Genomic DNA, 19,486 nt, shown 5'->3' with positions numbered 1-19,486 from the left:
TGCCAGAAGGTGCTACATAGGCAACTGGGGGAAATGACCAAGATCTGTCCAAGCAACACATTGTTTAACCTAATTAGCAACAAATAACCGGATGTGATGCCCACACAAGTGCAATAGTGGTACACAGCAATAGTGAGGAATCAATTGCTCTTGATTTGGCTAACTGATCCACTCAGTGGTACTAGACCCATAGCTGGAGCTGGGAAACAAGTCAGAACCATACCCAAACACAAGCCCACTCTACAATATCAAGCTACCATCAATCACGGGGTATAAGAGGGCCTACACCTATCATACTGTCTATCAAAAAAGTAAGTGTTATCTCAATTTTCCGGGTGCTAACTTACTCTCCGTTGGAGAATCTGCTTCTCTTTTCCAGATAGATGCAGATCCTAAGGAGAGAGCTGCCCCAACATACCTCAAAAGGGGCCCAACTGAAACTAAGGACAACTGGCAAAATAAGCAAGGGTGATGTTTTCCTGTGAACTGGATACCAGCACAAATGGGAAGGAGACCAACGCAGAGAAAAATCAACTCCTACCAAATCAGAGAACCAGAGCCTCAGAGGCCCCCAACACCTCAGCACTGAAGCAGACCAAAAATGAACCCAACATGGCTCAGGGAAATTTTGCGGAAGAGGGGGCGGAAAGAATGTCAGAGTCACATGTTGGGTCATGATTTGCAGAGACATTTATCATACCAATAACTGGGGGCTAACTCCACAATGCTCGACCCATTTTCATTAACAAGGAGGGTCTAATGGGAGGGGGTAGATCACAGATGAGCCTAAATAATGGTACCAAACTGCCTGTATTTACTGAAAAGAAAACTAATAAATTAAATTAAAAAAAAAACCACTGGCTTATGTCACTACACATTTACATAATAAAAAATTTAAAGTATTATATAACTTTGATTTCTCACAAATGTGGACTTGTCTTAGCCAATCATTATTAATTGGCTTATAAAGGCTAAGTGATTAGATCATGGTTTTGCTCCCAATTCCATGAACACCCTTACTGGACCCTTTCAAATGGTCACCACTAAAGACTCTATATTCTTCAGCTCCTCAAAGCTTCCTCTGGACTCCACAACATTGGTACCATCACTGGCTCAATTTATAAATGCACAGATGAGGAAGGTAGGCTCAGTGAGGTAAGGATTTAGCCCAAGTCTCACAAGGGATAAAAGGCAAAGCAAAGACTTGAGTCATGGTAACTGGACTCTAAGCTGGCATGATTAACGACTACAATTCAGAAATGCCAGACCTCTCCACTGATTAAAAAAATTCTCGGGCTGGAGAGATGGCTTAGCGGTTAAGCACTTGCCTGTGAAGCCTAAGGACCCCGGTTCGAGGCTCGGTTCCCCAGGACCCACATTAGCCAGATGCACAAGGGGGCGCACGCGTCTGGAATTCGTTTGCAGAGGCTGGAAGCCCTGGCGCGCCCATTCTCTCTTTCTCCTTCTACCTGTCTTTTTCTCTGTGTCTGTCGCTCACAAATAAATAAATAAAATAAAATAAAATAATTTAAAAAAGAAATTCTCACCAAGTACAACTTCAGTAACAAGGATTTTAGCCTGCATGGTACATCACAGCTGAGAAAGGACTATTACCCCGCCCCCATGTCACTTCGTAAGTGGCACAGAACACAATACTAATGTGAATATAATCAGTGTTGCTCTTGATCATTCCTGGAAAATCCAGAAAAATTCACATTTGAGAATTGCAGAAGAGCCCCCTGACTGTTTCTTCTTTACCCAGTGAGGGAGGTAGAGCAGAAAGATCTGTGAATTGAAGATAAGGACATGCTAAATCCTCTGTATCTCAAAGCAGTTCTGCAGGGTTGAATGTGTTCATTAGCTTATTGAAAGTCACCTTGTAAGACAGACAGCAAGACAGGATTATTCTTGGCTCATGGAGGGGGAGATTGAAGCTCAGAGTGACTGAGTCCCAGAGTGAATGTGGAACATTAACAGGACAGACCCAGGTCTCAGCTTTCCCAGAAGCCAGAAAGTTCTCTGCCTCAGTGACCCAGACACTGACACCACAGGTAGATCCTGGAGTGGAGAAGCAAGTGCAGTGTGTGTAACCCACCACCTGTGACTGCCATTCTCCCTGAGGCTCCAGCAGTGTCTCTAAAGGGATCCAGTACTAAGACACGACTGTGCTCTTTTATGTGCCTACATGCTGAGGACAACCTCAAAAGGGACAGGAATTAAGTGAGCACCTCTGAAAGGGAAAAGAATCAGCACACTTCTCAAGAGCCAATGTGAAAAGGCATACATAAACTATCTGCATTTCAGACTTAAAAGGAGACACTCATTCCAATTCTCTGCCTATGATGAGATCATGTCTTTAAAGATTTAACCAAATGTTAAATGACAGAAATTATAGCACTAGTTACAGACATCGTTAGTCCCTCCCATGGAGCACATCGTCAGAAATGGTGGTCATCTCTGCTCACACTCACAGAGCACACCCACTATTCATAGGCGTCATACTCACCTTGAAGGGGAAAAAGATCAAATGTTTCTGGAGCATTAGCTATAAAATACATTAAAAGTGTACAAATACCCAATTAACTGTGTAGATTAAAGTTAGTGCAAGAATGAAATAGTATGGCATGGCCACACTTAAAGGGAAAAGCCAAAGTTTAGCAAATGTTTCAAATGGGTGAACAGCCAGGTGCCATGGTGCACACCTATAATTCCAGCACTGGAGGGGCTGCGTCAGGAGGACCACCACCAGTTTGGGGCAAGCCTGGACTACACAGTGAGATCCTGTTTCAAGTGTGCATGCACGTGCACACGCACACACACACACACACACACACACACACACACACACACAATAAAATTAAATGGGTAACATTCAAATGCCACAGCATCATCTAACATCTCTTCATTAGAAGGCTATAACATATGCAGTCTTGTCGGAAGTGCCTGAAATAATGCAGAGCTTTTGAGATTACATTTGTGATCACCTCAAAGTCCCTTATGGGCTATGCAACAAAAATTGTCTTCCTTCTGATACTTTTGTTTGTTTGTTTGTTTGAGTTAGGGTCTCACTCTAGCCCAGGCTAACCTGGAATTCACTACGTAGTTTCAGGGTGGCCTTGAACTCACAGTAATCTTCCTACCTCTGCCTCTCAAGTGCTAGGATTAAAGGCGTGCGCCACCACTCCCGGCTCCTTCTGACATTTTATGTCCTTCGGGTTGTGTAACACCTCTAATGTTCTCTTAAAAAATGTGAAGAATCTTAAAATGAAAATAACAATGTTAACTGTGCTTTAACTACAAAAATATACAAGCAGGAAAGTAAGAAGAGAGGCACAGAGGAGGTAGAAGCATGCTGGCCCCTGGTCACTTTTCCCCCCAAAACCCTCCTGCTCTTCAGTTGTAACACTTGCCCTACTGCGCTGCTAATACACAGTCTTGCCCCATGAGACAGTGCAGGCCGTAGCTCAGGGCTATTGTCTATGTCTTAGACATCTTGGCATTCCTGGCTCAGAGCAGGGATCTCACTCATTAGGAACTGAGAGAATACTGGCCGAAGAGCCACCATGCATCCACAGTTCTGCTTTACAGACAGTTCTGATTTCTCCCAGAGCCTGCCTCTACAATTTCCTACCCAAGTGGTTTGGGGACAGGCAGTGTCTAGGAGTCTGGGCACAGCATGAGCTAAAATCACCAGTAAGTCTTAGATTTGTTTTTTTTTTTTTTAACATTCATGTATCATTTGCATTCTCCTTCATAGTTTTCTTTTGATATAAAAATGATGTCTTTAAAAAACTCATTACTTTTCCCCAAGATATATTTCAATAAGCTGTTGTCTCAGGAGGATGTGTGCTTTTTATTTAATCCTCCAGTTCTGGGTACCTCCCACAGGATTACATGTTAAACCTCCATCATTAAAATGGAAAGCCCCACCCCCATCTTTTCCCTTTGGCTTTTTTTAAACACCTCAGGATTTGGCTCATACCTCTGCTTCATCATGCTGGGGCCACAGCCCTTGCTAGGGGAAATTAAAGATAAGGCATGTCACTGGCACTGTTAAAATTAGTGGTTTCCATGGTCTCTGTCGGTTTAGTTAGTTCTAGGAGCCATGGAGTGCCAAGAAATCCACAACAGAACTGCTGTGGCCTTATATGGGTAGTTCCTGTAGCAAAGTTTTTCTGGGGACAAATGCCACTCTCACCACCTTGACCCCAACCTGAGGCCACAGAGGTTCATTAACTGGACCTGGAGGCTGAAGTAGGAGGATTGTTGTAAGTTCAAAGCCAGCCTGGAGTTACAGAGTGAGATGCTGTCTCAAAAAAACGCAAGTCAATGTTCAAAAAAGAAGAAGAAGAAGAAGAAGAAGAAGAAGAAGAGGAGGAGGAGGAGGAGGAGGAGGAGGAGGAGGAGGAGGAGGAGGAGGAGGAGGAGGAGGAGGAGGAGGAGGAGGAGGAGGAAAGGAGAAAGGCCTTTTAAAGTTTTCAATGAAAGAACACCATCTGTAGAAGGGTGTTGGGATGGGGCAAGATTCTGTCACCTCTTTTTCTTCCCCAGGTCAGCCCCAACTTCCAAGTCTTTTCCCTGAGGGGGTGCAGGCACATTGCTCCTGGGCTATTTCTAGATAAGGGACTCCCAAGATTGGGTCTCTGGTGTGGAACTGACTCTGTCAATCTGGGAGCACACAGCAGGGCAGACTGACGGAGGCTGACGAATGAGGAGCAGTCCACACGGACCTCTCAGCCTGCTCTGCATCAAGACAGAAACCGAGCTAAGCTCCTTTCGTTAACCAGTGTTCATAAAGACATCACTCCCCAAGCCACAGCAAGACACAATGCGTGTGCAGATAAGCTCACTTGTAACCAAGCCATCAGTGCGATTTGCTGAGGAAGTGTGGGCTCAGTGCAGTGACAGGCCAGGGAGTGTGTGCTCCTGCAGCAGTAACAGTGTGCTGGTGCACTGCTGAGGGAGCTCCAGACTGCTTCAACGGGGGGCTCCATGTTCTAGGGTACCTTAGAGACAGTGAGATGCATTGGCTGCCCATGGAGGCTCTGGACATAGCCCAAGACATCCACCCAGCCTGTCTCCCCTGAACCCTCTCTACATGGAAGGTCAGTCCAAAGACAAGGCATGAAACAAAATGAATTTCAAAAATGTGACGGAATGATGTAGACTGTGGTAAGTCTCTGGGAAGTGTGTGCCATCCATCTGCATTAAGGAGAGATTAAAACTGAAACATAATAATACTTACTCATAGTGACAGCCATAGAAAATCAAGCTAATAAAGAATCCCAATCTCAGGAAGGAAGGTTTTGAAACTGCGGAGTATTTATGTGCTAATCAAGGCTCATTTTTGCTTTACCACAAAATCTGAGACACCACTGGAAGTACTTAAAATGCCCAGAGGGTGACTGAGAGGGGCCAGGTTATGTACTAATAGAAGGAGACCCACAAGAGACAACAGCCCTTCCCAGGAGGTACCAAGGCTGAGAAGCCTTTTTACTCACTTGTAATCTACCTGCTAATGCTTCAAGGAGACATTTTCGTAAAGTTAACAATGCTTGGCAAGCATCAAACCCACAGAATCTTACAAACAGATACAGGCATTAAGAATCACAGTTCAATCCAAAAGCAACACACTGAGAGGACATAAGAGTCCAAATGCATGCAAAGAAGCGTGAGGGGGGAGCAGCTGGGAGACACATGGAACTGCCTCACGTGTGGCAACGCAGATCCAACTGCTTACCCACTAAGGACACCAAGAACCAGGTTAAGGACGAAAAATGAGCCAAGGATGATCAGACTGACAAAATACACCCATGGCCATTCCCATCCTATCGCATCATTTACCTGCAAAATGTAAGGAGATCAGTTATCAGTTATCCATTTACTAAAGAGCAGAGCCCCAGTTCAGCTGCGTACCATGCAGGGCTTTGCCTGAAGGTTAGCACTACTAGGACAGGGACAGAGTTTGGGTCCTTCACCTGTTTCTTCAAACAAGGACAAGTTCTGTTGCTGAAATTGACAAAAGGGAGCCTACCAAAACTCAGCCCAGATTAGATCATTTAGCTACAGTTTGGTACCAATTAATGTGCATTAGATTTGGATCTAAACCAAGAAGGTAATTACAAATGTATCTCATTTTAGGACAGAAAAAAGGGCAAGCAAATGGAAACTATTTACATCCCAAGCAACAATGCTGATTAATTCCTGGTCATAATCATCATAAAGGCTGTGAAGTTCCAGGAAACAGCTTGGCTTGGGAAGCATCCCAGGACAGACAGAGAATGACTGGCACCCTAGCCCAGAGGCCCTCTAGCAAAGCCTGTGTGGTCTTGGCAACTGTCCTCGAGACTCTGCTTTCAAGATGAAAGAGGTGTAGCTTACCCGCTCAATACACCAAGTACAAGATTTAGTACGAAAAATGACCCAAAGATGACGAGACTGACAAAATACACCCAGGGCAATTCAAATCCCATAGCATCATTCATCTGCAAGAAATAAGATGTTCTCATAGGGGTTAATAGAAGAATCTGATCAGGAGAGAGGGTCATATCAGACAGAACATTCTATACATTGATTAAAACATTTACTTAGACTGAAATCAGAGACAACAACAGCCAACATACACTCATTACATTTTCCCAACACACACACAGGCACACAAGCATGTCTGCACACACAAAAGAGTTACAGAGGCTTGCAGGCCAAATAATAGCAGAACATGGCCCCAGGTAGGGAAATGAGCTGGAATTTAGCTATCTCAAGAAACTTCTCTGATAAGCTATTTCTTTGAAGAGATTATATAGGGGATAAAACTAGTGTTCAGTCAGAACCTAGTGCCTTCTCTGCCCAAAGAATTAGTCTTAACTTTGCCATTAATATTTGTGATGGTGGAAAAGTCTTAATTATAGAGACAAACTTCTAACATTTGACCCTATATACTCGTATTTAAACATAAATCCAAAACAACCTTCTACTACTGGAAGCTAACCCATCTATTTAAGGAAACCTAGCCTACCTTAAATGTTATTTGCAGTCAGTGAACACACTACTAAATGAAAACAGAAGACAAAAATGTTTCAGAGGTCAACAGTTGACACAAGGGTGCTGTGGGGAAGGGTTTTTTTTTCTCAGCTGCACCCACAAAAGCAAAAGGACCCTGGCTTTATCCTAGATCTGAGTTGTTGGGATCAGAAGTGAAAGTGGGCTTGGCCAGGAGCCCCTGGCCTATTTCTGGAACAGCTCCAACCGCACGGTCAGGAATGGGCCTCCTTGTGAGATCTCCCAGGGAAGGTTTGATAGTGAGCAGATTTCATGCTGGAGCAAACAGGTGCTTTAAGAATCACAGTTGGATGGAACTTTCCAGCAACACAGGTCAGTGTTTAATTGGGCAAGCACCTCTCCCAGGAAGGAGATGTTAAGGAAGAGTTGGGTAACAAAACAGATGACCCAGGGTATGACCCCTGCTGAACAGCCAGAGTCTTCAGTCGATCAGTAATCAGGCCCTCTGCTTTTGCCTTGCAGGTGCAAACCTTGATGGTTTCAAGTGTGTGTGCCTTCCTGTACAGTAACTGGCCCCAGGTTTTAGCCTCACAGAACAAGGCTCATGCATTTCACAATGTTTGCTTCATACAGAAGCCAAACAGGAAAAAGGAACATTATAAAAAATTACCTAACATCTGTTGCTAAAGTCTAGGAAGAGGACATTAAAGCCCTTATGAAACACCTGTTTTGACCACATGAAAATTGATGTGCTTAATAGAACTGCTATCGGTCTGCACATCCTACATTGGCAATTAGAGGAATGAATGAGCCAGGGCCATGGCTGTAATTGTTGATCTAATTAAGTTGGATAAACTAATTTCAGCAGGAAGGCAGAGAGTAGATCTTTCAAAGCAACTATACCACTAAACTTATTTAAAAACAGGCTGCCTGGTATGGGGTCCAGAGCCGCAACACCTGTGACAGAAACTTCTCTGGACCCGTTTTCCTCTCTAGGAGCAGAGGTACACATGGTGGGGACACTAGCCATAGGGTGAGGGGAGGACATGCAGGTGAAGGGGTCTCACTAGGAAGCCTCTCTCTTCTCACCAAGCCATCTGCCTGAGCATCCCTCCTTAGTGTTAGTCTGGTATCTCCAGATTAGGACTCTACCAATAGCTTCAGCTCCACCCAGAAAGGAAAGCCTCCCTTAAAGAAATTAAGATGAGAGCCAGGCATGGTGGCGCACGCCTTCAATCCCAGCACTAGGGAGGCAGAGGTAGGAGGATGGCTGTGAGTTCGAGGCCACTCTGAGAATACAGAGTGAATTTCGGGTCAGCCTGGGCTAGAGCCAGACCCTGCCTCAAAAAGAAAAAAAATAAATTAAGATGCATCTCAACCTCTTAGGGAGTAGATAGGTCCTTGGCAGATTGGCATTTGCTCAAACCTCCTATCTCCTCTGGAAGGATTGATGGCAAGCAGGAGTTTCTAAAGTCCTGGGAGATCTTTGCTCTCTGCCAGAAGATGGACAAGAGAAAAAACTCAAGCTCTCAGGGCCTGTCTTTCTCCTGACTAAACCTTCTCAATCAAGTCCCTTGGCAGAGCTAGAAATTTCTTAGACCTCATCATATGCATAGGGGAAAAAACTGTAGCTACCAGGCTTTTCCCAAAGTTACTCACATTAAGAGAGAAAATCTGCTTGGGATTTTGTCTGCATGGCCTATCAATAAGCACTTCAATTTATGTTAAGGTTTTTTTTAAAGAATATTTAATTTATTATTTGAGAGAGAGAGAAAGAAGCAGATAGAGTAAGAGCATGGGTGCACCAGGCCTTCCAGCCACTGCAAACAAACTCCAGATGCATGCACCACCATGTGCATCTGGCTAACGTGGGTACTGGAGAATCGAACCTGGATCCTTAGGCTTTGCTGACAAGCTCCTTAACTGCTAAGCCATCTCTCCAGCCCACTAGATTAAGTTTTAAAAATTATGTTTTGGGTGCCAAAACATAATCTGGATACCTATTTAATTTTAGCTCCTCATTTTAAAGGCTGAAATGTATATACATGTCTCAAATTAAAGGACAATTTAAGGTATTTTGCTTTTTTTTTCTCACTGGCAGAGCATAAAGGCAGGAAAAAGGCAATCTTTTTCCTGACCTGATAGGGAAGAATTTCCCAGGTGCCTTGAATGAGCAGAACTATCAGTTGACCACAAGTTCTTCCAGTTAGGGTCTGACAGCCGGCACCTCCACCAGCCTGTGCACCATCTAGAAAGGGCTTGGTGTTCTTTCATTGGGGCAAGAAGCCATAAGGGACTTAGGTGGCTAGCTCTCCTAAAACCAATACCTGGCAATTGGTTTCTTTTTTAATATTTTATTTTTATTTATTTGACAGAGAAACAGGGAGGGAGAGAGAGAGAATGGGCGCACCAGGGCCTCTAGCCACTGCAAACGAACTCCAGATGCGTGTGGCCCCTTGTACATCTGGCTAACGTGGGTCCTGGAGCAGTGAACTTGGGTCCTTTGGCTTGCCTTAATCGCTAAGCCATCTCTCCAGCCCTGATTTTTTACATTTAAAAACATATCTTCTGAGCCAGGCATGGTGGCGCACACCTTTAATCCCAGCACTCGAGAGGCAGAGGTAGGAGGATGGCTATGAGTTTGAGGCCAGCCTAAGACTACATAGTGAATTCCAGCCTAAGCTATAGAGTAAGACCCTACCTTGAGAAAGAAAAAAATTTTTTCCTCTAAAGAAAAAAACTTCCTCTAAGTCAAAGGGGGAAAGTAGAGGTCATTATGTGGACAAAGAAAGCAAAGCCCAGTGAGATTCAGTGACAATCCCAGGGCCACAACCAGGCCAACCAGCACTCTTTCCCTGAACTGCATTCTGCCATCTCCATGGCAGACAATTGTGTGTGAGTCAAATGACATAGTGATCAATGTTTATGGAGCTCACTCTATAAAATATATTTATGATAATTTTTTTCTGCCAGAAGTTAATAAACCCACTCCCCACACCCTCAAATAGTTCTATTCCAGGTGTAGCTTTCCATAGTTCCCTTTCCAAAACCCTGGCAGCCATTTGCCAGACACTCTTGAGAACTAGAGCATGAGCTCAAGAACACTGGCTGCATATAAACTTGATTTGATACAAAGACTTTATCCACCATAAACAAACTGCTACAGTGCTGAGAAACTTGCTGGCCATCAATCTTTAAAACTGAGTTCCCTTCATATCCCAAGAGAGTGTATAAAAATAGTCAGACACAGCCCATCTACCCTAATGAGGCAATGGGCTTGGTCCAGTTGAAAAGTGACAACAATCATTTGTATTTGTGGAGTAGTTGGTATGTGCTGGGTGGGGATGTTCTGTTCTGGGACACAGCTGTGTGGCTTCCAGATGACGGTGGTCCATAAAATACTGAGAAGGTTTGGTTCCTTGGCTCTTGTCTATCTGTACGATGAATTAATAAATGCAATCAACAAGCAATTAAAAATAACCCCAATGTGTTGGAGAGAGTAAGATCTTAGAGAATACTCTGGACAACATTACTGAGCTGCCCCCTAGTGTTGCAGAAGGAGCTACAAACTACCAACATGTGGAAAAATGCCAAAGAAAGGTTCCAGTCTAGAACTGGGGGTTCCTAAACTATAGCATTCAAGCTATGTGGAGTTCACTTCCTGCTTTTATATGACAAGTTAAAGATTGGATTTACATTTTTAAATGGAAAAAAATAAAAAGAATATTCCATAATGCCTGAAATTTCACTGAAAAGCTAATTTCAGGGTCCAAAAATGAAATTTGGTTGGAATATAGCTACCACCGTTCATTGATGTGCTGTCTATGGCTGGCTCCAAGGTCCAGTGATAAAGTTAGTAGCTAAATCAGGGATAAGATGGCCTTTAAGGCCAAATATACTTATATATATCCACAGACCCCTGGCCTAGATCAAGGGCAATAGCCACTTGCTGGACGATTCTGAGGATACTCAGGGGTCTCTCCACATCCTACTGTCTCCATCTTTAAGATCCCAGATCTTCTATAAAGGGATGTAGAGCTGAATAATGTTTATGAATTACTTGAGTTCCTCCATCAAAATAAAGATGCTATGTGTTTAATTCATAGAGAATGTAATTATATCATTAAATTATTAACTAGTGATTAGCAAGCTAACAATATATTGTATCATCCTAGATAGTACTTAAAAGTTCTCACAAAAACAAGTGGAAACTTGCATTTCTAGGTGCATAGTTTTCTCTCCTTGAGTCACACTCCCAGAGTTTGCAACAGGAAATTGATAGCAGGACAACTGCTATGAGAGAATCACTGTGCAGAAATATAATATATATGACAGAACTTTCCATTACTCAAGCCATGTTGGACCAGCATTTGACAATTCACCATGACAGCAGAGAGAAACAAATCTGAGAGAGTCACAGATTGTTACTTTTTAAAAATTCAATGTATTGGTTTTTGTACCATTTGGAGAGGGAAAAACAATTTGGGCTACTTGAATGATGTTTTTTCTGTTTATCAGGAATTTCCAGGGAATAACAGAATTGAGTCTTCATTTCACTAAGAAGTTGTAACTTAGGAGACAGAAGTAAAAAGTGAATACTGTATCCAACCTGAGAGTATTTTCCTTCATCCTTCCTTTTCATGAAATATAATGTGAATGTAATGGATAAGCATGCACACACATCACACACATGTACACACACACACACACACACACACACACACACACACACACACTTCAACAACCATAAAAAGCAAGGGAGGAAGGACCAACAAGATAGAAGGTGGTAATGGTTTAACCCTTATCAAAGGTAACCAAGATTCACACCTTAGCACTAAGGCTAAGACACACCTAGTTTCTGTCTATCATAGACTATACGGTCAGCCCTCAGTATCTGCAGGGGACCAGCTCCAGCCAAAGCCCCCTTGGATACCAGTATCCACAGGTGCTAAAGTCTCTGATATAAAATGGTGCAGTATTTGCATATGGCCTATACACATCCTCCCATATACTTTAAGCCATCTCTAGGCCACTTTTCATTCCTAACACTATATAAATACTCATCTTACTATATTTCTTAGGGAATGATGACAATAAAACAAGTCAGAACATAGTCAGTACATTTTCAGTCTGTAGTTAGGTAAATCAGGAAAACCCACAGGACCTGTGGATACAGAGGGCTGACTATGGAGGGTTTCTGATGTTCTTGCAAGCATGGAGCTCACCAGTGAGAGAAGCTAACCCTATGGGTAATCATCATGTGGTATCTTCTCTGAAGCAGAGAATTTAGAAACTAACAGAGGCTACTCCTCAATTTCTAGGCCTTCTACCTAGAGACTGCCCACTCAGGAAGGACTTAAGACAAACTTTCTTTAAACAACTTACTTTTGGAATCTTTGTTAATACCATTTGGACTTGGCTTTTGGCTAAAAATCTCTATGCTAGCTGTTTTGTCCTAACAACTCCTATGCTGTGGGACAACAATTTTTAAATTTCTATGAGCTTAAAACATTCTGCCTACAAGCAAAGTCACTCAGGGAAACAGCTTCTGTCCTTTATTTACAACAACCCTTTCTGGCTCTGCCAAGAGTAAGAGGGATCAGACCCTAACCACCAAAAGGGTGATTGACCTGTTGGAGGGTAAACAAGCTCTGGCACTTTGATGTGTTTTTTCCACATTCTCTGCCAGATACCTACATCTCCAAGGAAGTAGGGGCTTGTGCCAGACAGATGTGCAGTAAAGCTGGCAATAGAGAAGATAAATCTTGTATGGTGGACTACCATTATACTATGATAGGAAAAGCATGAAAGGGACCCAGACTGTGTTTCCTGTCATCTCCTTAGGATCTAGTTGGATAACCTGCCTTTATGTATTCAGTTTCCGCCTGTTTGAGTCCAGGGTCCTCTTCCCTTGAGAAATGGCCTTCTGGTTCTCTCATCAGTATATCCTTGGCCTCCTGAAGCTGCCAGAGGGGACTCACAGGCACAGACAAGAACAACTTCCTCAGGTAGCACTGGGGAGAGAAAGGACTAAAAGGCCAGGACCAACAGCATGCAGGACCCTTCCACAACCTGCCTGTGTGCTGGGGGAGCAGGACAAAGGGCCTCACTGAATAAAGAGAGGTCTGAGTTGGCTTCCCTTCCCAAAGAACTAACCTTCAGGATTTCTTTCTCAGCCAACTCTACAATGGTTCTAAGAAAACCTCTCCAAGGCAAGAGCATGCCAGGAGCTCTCTCCTCTACTTACCCAGTAGAGTACGTCTGTCCAACCTTCCATGGTGATGCACTGGAACACAGTAAGCATGGCAAAGGCAAAGTTATCAAAGTTTGTGATGCCTCCATTTGGGCCAACCCAGCCACTCCGACATTCTGTGCCATTAGTGGTACACTGGCGTCCGTTCCCTGAGAACGCACATGGAGCTGGGTCCTCTTCAGCTACGATATCTGTAAGCACAGGAAGCAGGCTGCACCCCTCAGAAGAGGAACACTGGGACCATCATCTAGTTCCAGAATGCCTGTCACTCCTTCAACCATGCCATCTCACAAACTTAGTCACCCCAGAAAGTCTACTTCAAACACCTTTCCTGAGTGGAATTCACAGTTTCCTCTAGTTGCCATCCATGGCATTGCAGTGCCTTTACATGCTTGATTAAAACCAAGATAGGGGCTGTGGAGATGGCTCAGTGGTTAAGGTACTTGCCTGCGAAGCCCAAGGACCCAGGACCCACATAAGCCAGGGGTGCATGGTAGCACATGAGTGTGAAGTTTGTCTCAGTAGCTAGATGCCCCTGCAGTGCCCATTCTCTCTCTCTCAAATAAAGAATAAAAAAAGAGGAAAAGGAAAATGAACTCTCAAGTTATTCTCAACATAATTCATACTAACCTCACTACTGGCTCAGTAGAAATGCTGGTATATCTGGCAACCGCACCCCACCACTACCATTTTAAAGATTTTTCTAAAATTATATAAGATTTTTTTGGAAAACCAAAGAGTTTTAAAGTTAGGTTAATTATCATTTTCATTACTCACCTGAGTCAGCAAAAAAACATGTTTTGTGCATTTTTCCAATAAAAAGTTCCAATCCTATAATAGCATAGATTATGATTACAAACAATACCAAAAGGGCTATGTGAAGGAGGGGGACCATGGCTTTTATAATGGAGTTCAGAACAACTTGTAAACCTAGAAAAGAGAAAAATAAGTTCATGAGTCAAGAAGACACTTCAAATGAGCCATATATATAATTCCTAATGATGCTTGCTCTATTTGTGACATACAGTTACAAAACTCAGAGGTATTTCAAAGCATTTAATTATTACTAAGCCTGGATGTAAGATGAGCTAAAAGGAATTTTAAAGATCATTTAATTCAATTCCTTCACTAGACAGAATGAAAAACTAAGACCAATGAACAGTGGCCAATGACTGTAAAGTTAATAACTCATATTTGCATTTTTTCATCTGCTCAACAAAACTCTCCTGAATGTCCACTATATATAAGGTATTAATATAAGAGTTAGTGCTTTGGGCAATATTAATATTGTACAAAAGACCTCTCTTTAAAAAAGATTATACTCTAGAAGAAGACATAAGAATTTAACACAAATTAAATCAGGTAACATGCAGATGCCATGAAAGTAGTAGCCACCGTGAAATATGAAGAGAAAAGAGAAATATCTCTGAGTCAGATGAAGAAAGAGGACCCCATGGAAGCTTTTCCCTGGGTAGGGCCTAGATGCTGAATAGAATGGATTTCCATAGACATGGACAGAGATCCCAGAGACAAGAGGCTAGAAGTAAGTATGCACCATGATTATACAATGTGAGCTTGGGGAAGGGAGTATCTTCACAAGTGGTCACATAGTGACAAAGAACATCAGAAAAGAGACGTAGCTCCTACCCAGTCTAGGTGGCCTGAATGGACAGTGTGTGGGCGGGTACTGCAGTCTGGTATGAGAAGGCCAGAGCCCTGTATCTGGGCTCCTCTTACCACCCTGCTCTGGTTCCCTGTGCCAGTTCCCTGTGTTCTGAGCGGGGAGTGGGAGGGGGGACATAGCACAGAGTAAGTAGGCCAGATCCCTGTTCCCTTGTTCCTTCCAGGCCCCTGGTCCTGGTAGGTCCCATTGTGCCTTGCTTGGGGAGGCCTAGTCCCTGTGTGAGCTGTGGAATCAGTCCTTTTGCTCTGGTATCCTAACTGTCCACTGGGTACCAACATCCCTGTTCACCTGAATCAGATGGTGTATGGGCCAAAGGACAAAAACTTGCTTCCTCCTCAATAAAATAAAATCTTCCTTAAATGGGTAGACAACAATGCAAAAAAGCCAACAAAAGTGAGAAAACTCAGAGATCTCCACCAAGGATGCTTAGTCCTACAATGGAATCCTCTAATGAAATCATAGAGAAATCAACAGAAATTCATTCCCAAAATGAAAACACAACAACCAATGAGACCCTAATCAAAAGAATCACTGAACTGGAAGCAAACCATCAAAGAACTGACAATCGTATCAATGAAATTGAACAGAATCATCTCTTAGAGCATTCAGCTTTTGACAGTAGGCTTAACATAATTGAAGAAAATGTTAGAACCCTCCAAAGAGATATGAATAAATTGAAGGTAAGTCAAGAAATGCAAAATCTCAACAACCAGTTGATTAAGCTTAATGAAGACTTGATCAAATGCAAGAATGAACTCCAGGAAGCATCAAGAAAACCAGAAGTCAAATTGAAATCATACCTCAAAAGAGGATGGACACAATGCAAAATAACACAACAGAAAACAAAAATGAAACAGAAAAAAAAAAAAAAAAAACTCCTCACCAACAGAGTTACTCATGTGGAAGACAGAACCTCTAACATGGAAGACAAGACAGAAGAAATTGATTGGAAGGCCAAAAACTTTGCTAAGTTCAAAAAAATCAAGTGAACAGAATACAATGGAACTGTGGGATACCCTAAAATGACTAAATCTCAGGATCATGGGTATACCAAAAGGAGAAGAAATCCAGACCAGGGGCATAGAGACCATAGTCAACAAAATTATTGAAGATAATTTTCCGAATCTCTCCAAAGAGAGGCCCATCCAGATACAAGAAGCCCACAGAACACCAAACAGACACGACCAAAGAAAAAACTCTCCAAGACACATCATAGTTAAAACTCATCATAGTTAAAACAATGAAAACAAAGAGAGTGTTAAAAGCAACAAGAGAGAAACAATTCACAACATATAAAGGCATTCCCATCAGAATTACATCAGATTTCTTAATGGAAATCCTGAAAGCCAGAAGGGCCTGGAATGGAACACTTCAAAGTCTGAAAAACTATGCCTTCCAACCCAAGCTGCTCTACCCAGCAAAAGTATCCCTCATAATAGACAGTGAAAGAAAACCTTTCCATGAAAAAAGTCAACTCTATGATTATAGGAACACAAAGCCAAACCTACCAAGAACACTTGAGGGAATATTCCATACAGAACAGACAAATGACCAATCTCAAGAGCCAACAAGAAGATCCCAAGAACCAAAATATACCAGGCTCAAAATAGTACAAAAACACAAAAAAGCACCCAACCCCATAAAACACCTCATCATATCAGGGATCAATTCAAACCTCACAATAATAACCTTAAATATTAAGAGCCTTCACTCACCCATCAAAAGACACAGGTTATCAGGATGTATCAAAAAACTGGACCCTTGGGTTGGAGGGATAGCTTAGCAGTTAGGGCATTTGCCTGCAAAGCCAAAGGACCCAGGTTCGATTCCCCAGGACCCACATTAGCCAGATGCACAAGGGGGCGCATGTGTCTGGAGTTCATTTGCAGTGGCTGGAGGCCCTGGTGTGCCTATTCGTGCTTCCCCTCTCTCCCTCTCTCTCTCTCTCTCTCTCTCTCCCCCTCCCTCTTTCTCTGACAAATAAAAAATAAAATAAAATATATTTTTAAAAAACTGGACCCTTCTATCTGCTGTCTTCAAGAAACCCACCTCAACACTAAAGGCAGACACCTCCTCAGGGTGAAAGGTTGAAAAATTATATTCTAAGCAAATGGAAATAGAAAACAAGCAGGTATTGCTACATTAATATCTGATAAAATAGACTTGTAGTCAAAAGGACAAAGAAGGTCACTTCTTCCTCATCAAGGGAATGATGTAATATGAGCATATCACAATCATAAATGCATATGAACCAAACACAGGGGCACCATAGCTTACAAAACAAAATCTACTCGACAACAAAACAGAAATAAACACCAACACCATCATAGTTGGAGACTTCAATACTCCACTATCATCAACAGACAGATCATCCAAGCAGAAAATCAACGGAAATAATAGAGCTCAACATCATAGATCCACTAGACCTAATGGATATTTACAGAACTTTCCACCCCAACCCTACAGAATATACATTCTTCTCAGTAGCCCATGGAACCTTCTCCAAAATTGACCATATATTAGCTCATGAAGCATGCCTTCATAAAGTCAAGAAAACTAAAGTAATTTCCTGTACCATGTCAGATCACAAAGCTTTAAAGATAGAAATTAACAAGAGACACATCAAGAACTCCACCAGCTCCTGGAGACTAAACAACACATTTTAAAACAATTAATGGGTTGTGGAAGAAATAAAAAAATAGTAAAATTCCTATAATTGAATGATAATGAAGACACAACCTACCAAAATTTATGAGAGAGAATGAAGGCAGTCCTAAAGGGAAAATTCATATCTCTAAATGCCTTCATTACCAAGCCAGAGAGATTCAAAATCAATAACATGACTGTCCACCTAGAGGTGCTAGAAAAAAACAAGAAGAGCTGCAGATGGGAAGAAATGATCAATATTAGAGTACAAATTAATGAATTGGAAACTAAGAAACAATAAAAAAAATCAATGATACAAAGAGCTGGTTCTTTGGAAAAATACACAAGATTGACAAACCCCTGGCCAAATTGATCAAGCAAAAAAAAAAAAAAAAAAGACGTCTCAAAGTAACAAAATCATAAATGAAAAAGGAGAGGTCACAAAAGACATCAATGAAATTGGAAGAATCATTAGGGCATACATCCAAAACCTCTACTCCACAAAATTGAATAATCCGGAAGAAATGGATAAATTCCTAGACATATACCAGCTATCAAAAGTAAGCTCAGAGCAGATTAATCTTCTAAACAAACCTATCACATCCATGGGGATTAAAAAGGTAATCAAAACCTCCCCCAAAAGAAAAGTCCAGGACCGTATGGCTTCTCAGCTGAATTCTATCAAACCTTCATTGCAGAACTGAAATCAATTTTTCTCAAACTGTTCTGCATAATCGGAGACCAGGGAATCCTCCCTGACTCCTTTTATGAAGCTAGCATCACCCTAACACCAAACCCAGACAGAGATGCAACAAGGAAAGAAAACTACAGGCCTATATCTCTAATGAACCTAGATGCAAAGATCCTGGACAAAATCTGTACAAACTGAATTCAACAACACATCAAATGCATTATCCATCTTGATCAAGTAGGCTTCATTCCAGGGATGCAGGGATGGCTTAACATATAGAAATCAGTCAGTGTAATATACCACATAAGTAAACTGAACCATAAGAACCCCATGACCATCTCAATTGATGAGGAGAAGGCCTTTCACAAAATACACCACCAATGCATGACCAAACACTGTAAAGAATAGGCATGGAGGTTTATATCTCAATACAATAAAGGCTATAAATAAAGCTCCTAAAGCCAAAATAATCCTTGATGGGGAAAAACTCAAGGAGTTCCCACTGAGGTCAGGAACAAGACAGGGGTGTCCACTCTCACCACTTCAACATAATACTAGAAGTACTAGCCCAAGCAATAAGACAGAAGGAAGAAATAAAAGGGATTCAAATTGGAAAAGAAGTAGTCAAGTTAGCCCTGTTTGTAGATGATATGATCCCCAAAGTCTCCATCTCAAAATCTCTAAAGGTGATAAACTCCTTCAGTAAAGTGGCAGGATACAAAATCAATGCACATAAAAATCAGTAGCTTTTCTATATGCAAAGAACAAATATACAAAGAAATCAGTGAGGCTGTCAATAGCAACAACAACAAAAAAATTAAATACCTTGGAATAATAACACTAACCAAGGATGTGAAAGACCTGTACAACGAAAACATAAAACACTCAAGAAAGAAATAGAGGAGGACTTGAGAAGATGGAAAGACCTCCCATGCTCCTGGATAGGTAGAATTAATATTGTGAAAATGGCAATTCTACCAAAAGCAATACATAGATTTAATGCAATACCAATAAAAATACCAGCATCATTCTTCATGGAGATTGAGTGACAAATGGGACTTGGAGTCATGGTGCAGATATAGCAGCCACAGAAAGAGATGACAAAAAGAGGGACGGGGTAACAGTTGAGTGCGTTGGGGAAAGGAGGGCAGGAACACAGAGCCGCTCTAGCACTTGGACTCAGGGGGTTTGTGTCCTGCATTTCCCCACCACC

At 42.1% G+C, this 19,486-nt stretch overlaps 1 protein-coding gene across 10 annotated transcripts in view; it reads right to left on the bottom strand.

Moving 5' to 3' along the window:
- Positions 1 to 19,486, bottom strand: part of Cacna1d (calcium voltage-gated channel subunit alpha1 D) — a 341,201-nt gene that overhangs the window by 123,319 nt on the left and 198,396 nt on the right. For 7 of the 10 annotated variants that reach the window (XM_004652736.2, XM_004652739.2, XM_045135612.1 and 4 more), the window contains 3 exons: positions 14,030 to 14,182; positions 13,247 to 13,443; positions 5,741 to 5,844 (listed from right to left, as the gene is read on the bottom strand). In XM_004652736.2, coding sequence (XP_004652793.1) covers positions 5,741 to 5,844; positions 13,247 to 13,443; positions 14,030 to 14,182 — 454 coding nt within the window. Of the gene's footprint in view, positions 1 to 5,740; positions 5,845 to 6,381; positions 6,486 to 13,246; positions 13,444 to 14,029; positions 14,183 to 19,486 lie in introns of all 10 variants that reach the window. The other 3 variants (XM_004652738.2, XM_004652740.2, XM_045135618.1) reach the window with 1 other exon arrangement.

Source organism: Jaculus jaculus, chromosome 16 (genome assembly GCF_020740685.1).
Source record: "Jaculus jaculus isolate mJacJac1 chromosome 16, mJacJac1.mat.Y.cur, whole genome shotgun sequence".
Classification (NCBI taxonomy): Eukaryota; Metazoa; Chordata; class Mammalia; order Rodentia; family Dipodidae; genus Jaculus; species Jaculus jaculus.
The sequence above is the reverse complement of the archived record's forward strand: the minus strand, read 5'-3'. Positions and strand labels throughout refer to the sequence as shown.